Source organism: Arachis ipaensis, chromosome B04 (genome assembly GCF_000816755.2).
Source record: "Arachis ipaensis cultivar K30076 chromosome B04, Araip1.1, whole genome shotgun sequence".
In the NCBI taxonomy this organism is placed as follows: domain Eukaryota; kingdom Viridiplantae; phylum Streptophyta; class Magnoliopsida; order Fabales; family Fabaceae; genus Arachis; species Arachis ipaensis.
This window is the reverse complement of record NC_029788.2, coordinates 101,128,461-101,134,951: the sequence shown is the minus strand read 5'-3', so window position 1 is coordinate 101,134,951 and position 6,491 is coordinate 101,128,461. Positions and strand designations below refer to the sequence as shown.

General features: G+C 36.2%; 1 protein-coding gene across 1 annotated transcript; it reads left to right on the top strand.

The window, feature by feature from the left end:
- On the top strand, positions 4,111-4,888 carry LOC110271541. Its single transcript, XM_021122515.1, has 2 exons — positions 4,111-4,150; positions 4,452-4,888. Exons 1-2 carry the CDS (start codon positions 4,111-4,113, stop codon positions 4,886-4,888), a joined length of 477 nt encoding a protein of 158 aa, XP_020978174.1.

Sequence of the window (6,491 nt, the reverse complement as noted above, 5' to 3'; positions counted from 1 at the left end):
CGAGATATTTATATTTTTAGTATTAAATATATTAGTAATTCATATATTTACGCTAATAAAATAAATATATATGATCTAATATATCTAGCTTTAGCAATTATCTCTCAAATGATATTTTAATAATAAAATCATCCTTAAAACCCTAATTAAGTGCCCCGACTTCATTCATTAGAAGCCATCTCCTCTTCATCTTCTTATTCTCTTCCACAAGAGTGAAAAAAGAAAATAGAGAACGTGTAAAATCAAGAGCTTCCATGGCAAGTTTTAAGTTCGGTTAACTTCACAACAAAAACTCCCATCAAAAGTTTAAACCGATTAAAGTGTTCCTCTTATCCTCTTCTTCAATCTCATACCAATTTCTTTGAAGGAATTTGAGGTAGGATTATTGTTTTTTTTTTCTCCTTAATAGTTTTGGTTCTAAAGTAATATACAGAGGAAACTTAATTTTTCTTTATTGTTTTGATTGAAAACTAGATAAGAAATTGGTGTTAGAAGTTCTAAGAAAAAAATCAATTTTGAACGTAAGAAAAGGTACGGGTTTAATTAAATTAAATTGTATGAATTGTATTTTGGATATGTAATTTATGAATTTGATGTTTAATGACTTGAAATTTATGTTTGAGGTTGATTATTTATTGTATATAAGCCTGAAAAATTGATATTTCTCAAAAATATTTTAATCGAGTCTAAGATAGTTTTAAAAGAGGTTATTTAAGTCTATTTCAATGTTGTTCATAAGGTGGAACTCAAGATTTAAGCTAAAAGAATGAATGATTAAAGTTTAAAATTTAAAAGTTTAAAGTTTAAAGTTTAAGGTTTAAAAAGTCTAAAGTTTAAGATTTAAGGAATTAAGGTTTAAAGTTTAAGGATTAAGGTTTAAGGAATTAAGGAATAAGGTTTAAAGGTTTGAGGAATAAATATTAAGAAAAAGATTGAGGAAGATTGAATAATTTGAATTAAAGAATATGGTATTGAGCACAATCTCGTGAGGACGGTGATACGTAACGCTCACTTGAGACATTGTGCATGAGGTTCAGTGGAGACGACAATACGTAACGCCCACTTGAGACAGGAAGAAAGGTTCCCATGAGGATAACGACACATAATGCTCATGGAGGGGACGTTGGCTAAGGTAGGGATGGCGATACATAATGCATATCTCAGGACCACTGTCGGATATCGGACAACGAATCGACACATGAGCTCACGGCCTATATAGGAATAGACATGCATCATACTTGTTTGTCACTTAAATCATGTGATGCTATTGTTGAGTGTATGAAGGTGTTTGTTTATTTTTGTTTGAGACTTTATGATATTCCTTAAGGTTTCTGAGGTGGTGAATTGAATGTGCTTGGTTAGAACTGAGAGGAAACAAAGTGTTAATATCAAAAAAGGTAAAGAAAATTCTATTGTGTGAAACCCTTATTGAGAATTCCCAAGTTCTCACCCCTTATCCTCTTTCCCCTGCATATGAAGACGAACGTCGTGTTTTATGAGATGTACAGGCCATTTGTTTATGAGAATCCTATTTTTGGGAGTTATTTTATCTGTGGAATAACCCGTGTTAGATTTTACATACTACGTAACAGACCATTCATGCACCCCTAGATAATCCAGATTTTGATCTAGATATGTCGTACGACTTCCCTTTATCCTGGTTACATTCGGATGAACTTGTACACAAATTTATTCCTACTCATATAGTGCATGAGGCTTCACCTGAGTACAACCCAGATGATGTGTATGTCCCTGAGCCTCCACCTGAGGCAACTGCACCTCCGGATCCATAGCCTTCACTTTCTCCTGTGGATCAGTTAGTCACTCAGTATGGACCACTGGGTGAGGTTTTCACGCTAGTCTATGCTAACGGATCTATTCGTGTAAATGGAGATGTTGGCAACTCTGCTAGTGAGGAGGAGGATCCAGGAGAGAACCTTAGGTAGGATGAGGGAGATGCACAGCCAGCAGGCAGACTACTTGCAAACCTGCCCAATAGTGATGTGTGATCTTAGAGTTACATCATGTTGGCACCACATTTTTTACAGCATCCAGTTAGGCATGACTTTAAGATCTTCAAAGAGTTAACCCTACTTTTGTTAGAACATAGGAGAGGCTAGAGATCCCTAGATGGCTAGTTTAGCTTGGGTGCCAGCTTAGAGGCTTTTTGGATGAGCCAGACCCTGGGATGCCAGATGTACATATAAGTATCTATTATAAAGGAGAGTAGTGTGCTTGAATCTGGTTAACGAGTTTGTGGATAATTGTACTGTGTAATATATGTATGTGTTTGTGTGTGAGAGATATGTATTTAATATATGCACTTATTGTCTCGCATGATATATTATTAACAATCTTGTACAGCCTACCTCGTAAAATTTCTCTTTAATTACAATATGTGTGTGTGTGTGTGTGTGTGTGTGTGTGTGTGTTACCCAAAAAGTGCATATGAATTTTAATATTGACACAGGCTTATATATCATATTAAGTCACAAGGTAAATAAGTTAGTAACACTTTACCTCTAATTTGATCATGATGTACTGGGAGTAGGGTCGTTATATTTTGGTATTAGAGTAGTTCATCCCGATAGAGCCTGGGGATTAGATTGAATCATGCTCCATTGCATGCTCTGCTTGTGTGTCTCATGTTGACAGGATATCTCAATGATATGTGTTGTATGATTGTCTACATACATTCATTAAAAATATTTACACTTAACCAAAAATATTAAGATTGATCACCTTAATGTTGATTGTTTGGTGTAAATAGGACCTAGATGGTTGCACAAAGACGGGGTACTCAGGGAAGACCTCATAGGATTGCTAGAGGGACTCCCAGTGACATTCTGATACGGGATACAGATGCTTTCATGGCTACAATGAATGCCATGGCTGAGACTGTGCGTGAAACGGTGGCTGCTGCTACAAGGGCAGTTGATCATTTAGGAGAACAAAACGGGAATAACAATGACGACAATGAAGCTGATATGGTTGGTTATGATAGGCCTATGTCTCTGGCTGCTTTTCTAAAAGTGAATCTGCCTCAGTTTAAAGGAACAGTTATTGCAATTGAGGCTAATAATTAGTTCCATAGTATAGAAAGATCATTGCGGACCGAGCATGTACCAAAAGAGCAATATGTGAAATTTGCATCTTACATGTTAGAAGGTGATGTCCAGTGCTGGTGGCAAAGAATTTAGAGTCTGCTGTAACAAAAGGATGCAGAGATCTTATGGACCATTTTTAAAACAGAGTTGTATAAGAAATACTTCCCACGAATAGTGCGAGATGCGAAGAAAATGGAATTGATGCAACTGAAGCAAGGAAGTATGTCCGTGGCAAAATATATGCGCAAATTTGAAAAACTTGACTGAGCCGCTTGTGGTTGTTTGCCGGTATCCTGCCTTGGCTTGCCACTATTCCCGCTATTTGGACGAGCAAGAACGTTACCACCTTGTTGATTTCCACGTTGTTGTAGTCTAGTTAACTTAAAATTCTTTTCATGAGGAGACATGTATCTATTAAAAAACCTTGGAGGTAACTCTCGGCAGTTCATTCTTGCCGATGCTACCTTTTGTCCACAATCTTCTATCAATTGGCTCTTATTAACCAATTCAACAAAGTTCCGTATTTCTATCGAAACCACAGTGTTCATCAAATTCTTATACAACAGTATTTCTATCGAAACTTTGTTGAATTGGTTAATAAGAGCCAATTGATAGAAGATTGTGGACAAAAGGTAGCATCGGCAAGGATGAACTGCCGAGAGTTACCTCCAAGGTTTTTTAATAGTTACATGTCTCCTCATGAAAAGAATTTTAAGTTAACTAGACTACAACAACGTGAAAATCAACAAGGTGGTAACGTTCTTGCTCGTCCAAATAGCGGGAATAGTGGCAAGCCAAGGCAGGATACCGGCAAACAACCACAAGCAGCTCAGTCAAGTTCTATCTGTGGCTAGTGTGGGAGGAGTCATGGAAATAGGCCTTGTCAACAAGGAATGAATCTTTGTTATTACTATGGTAAAACAAGCATTTTGTCAGGAATTGTTCAAAAAGACTTGCTCGAGAAGAATCCAGGCCCCAGTAACACGGACAGGTTTTTGCTATGATGGCTGATGATGCTACACGTTCAAATACCCTGATCCAAGGTGAGTATTATGTCAAGACTCAACTTTTAACTGTACTATATGATTCGGGTGCTACACATTTTTTATATCAATAACTGTTGTGGGTAGATTGGGATTAAACTTTTCTAAGTTAGAATATGATTTAATTGTTCACACACCTACATATCAAAATGGTTTGACCAATTGGGTGTGCCAACAAGTGTCTTTCGATATTAGGGGTAGAACTTTTATGATTTGATTTGTTTGCCTTTATGTGGGTTAGATATTATTTTAGGACTGGATTGGCTATCTATACAACACATTTTTTTATTGTTTTGAAAAGACTACTATTATTTTGTTGATGATAAGTCTATTGGACCAATTATATCCCATGGTTATTACTTGAATTCTGTAAAAGTTACTTGTAATGGGAGTGAATATAAGGGGTATGTTTTGTTAGCGGCTAGCTCAAATGGTAATAAACAAGACTTGAAACGAATTCCGGTGATAAAAGAATTTCCTTATGTATTTTTGGAAGACATACTTGAGTTTTCCCTTCAACGGGAGATAGAATTCACTATCAACTTGGTGTTAGGAGTTGGACCAATTTCTATAGCACCCTATCAAATGTCACCACTAGAACTTGCAGAATTAAAGAAGCAGTTGGATGGGTTACTAGGAAATAAGTTCATTCGTCCGAGCGCATCATCATGGGGAGCCCCAATGTTGTTAGTAAAGAAGAAAGATGGTAAAATGAGATTATGTGTGGATTATCAGTAGTTGAACAAAATTACTATTAAGAATGAGTATCCACTTTCTCGAATTAATGGCTTGATGGATCAATTAAGGGGGACTATAATGATTTTTAAAATAGACTTACTATCGGGTTATCATCAGATTCGGGTAAGAGAATCAGACATACCCAAAACTGCTTTTAGATCTAGGAACGGTCATTATGAGTATACAGTTATGTCCTTTGGACTAACTAATGCTCCTACAGTATTCATGGATTATATAAATTGCATTTTCTATCCATATCTAGACCCATTTGTGGTGGTCTTTATAGATAATATTCTCATTTACTTCAAGACGGAAAGAGAACACGAGGAGCACTTGAGGATTGTACTAAAGATATTAAGAAAACTGAAGTTATATGCAAAACTATCGATGTGTGAATTTTGGGCAAGAGAAGTAACATTTCTGGGACACGTTGTGAAGCAAGGAGGTATAATAGTGGATCCTTTTAAAGTTGAAGCTGTGTTGCAATGGGAATGACCTATAATTGTTACTGAGATTCAAAGTTTTCTTGGATTAGCTAGGTATTACAAAAGGTTTATTAGGAGATTCTCATAGACAACATTACCTTTGACTCACCCTACAAGAAAGGAAGTTTCTTTTGTCTAGACGGCTGAGTGCGAAAGGAGTTTTAAGACCTTGACAGAAAAGTTGACTACGACACCAGTTCTGGCTTTGCCAGATTCGCAAGAACCTTTCAAAGTATATTGTGATTCTTCTTTGAAGGGATTAAGATGTGTACTGATGCAAAATAGAAAAATTAATGGCTTTATACTTCGCAGTAGTTGAGGCCTCATGAAAGAAGCTAACCAACCCATGACCTGGAATTGGTTGCAGTGGTATTTGCTCTTATGATATGGAGGCATTATTTATTCGGTGTTCAATTTGAGGTCTTTTCTGATCATAAGAGTTTGAAGTATATTTTTGATAAAAAAATCTTAATATGAGGCAACGTAAGTGGATAGAGTTTTTAAAGGATTACGATTTCAAGTTGAGTTACCACTCTGAAAAGGCGACTATAGTAGCTGATGCTTTGAGTAGGAAGAGTTTGAGTATTTTGTGGATGATGATAAAAGAAGAGGAGTTAGTTAAAGAATTTAAAAACCTTAAACTAGGAATGAAAGAGATACCATATGGACTTTGTTTGGCGCAATTACATATCTCATCTAACTTCAAGACTGCCATTCACCAAGCGCAAGCTCAAGATTCAGAAATAATGGCTCTGTTGACACGTCTAAGGGAGGAAAGACAAGGAGACATATGCCAAGATAAAAAAGGATTATGGAGGTATAAAGGCATGACATGTATACCACATACGAAAAACTTGCAAAAAAGGATACTAGTGGAAGCTCATCAAAGTAGATTCTCCATGCACCTTGGCATTGCAAAAATGTATCAAGATCTGAAGTAAATATTTTGGTGGTCGAGAATGAAGAAAAATGTAGCTCTTTTTGTATCAAAATGTCTTACTTGTCAAATGATAAAAATAGATCATCAGAAGTCCTCGGAAACTCTACAACCTCTCTAAATACCATAGTGGAAATGGGAAGAAATTATGATGGATTTCATTATAGGGTTACTCAAAACG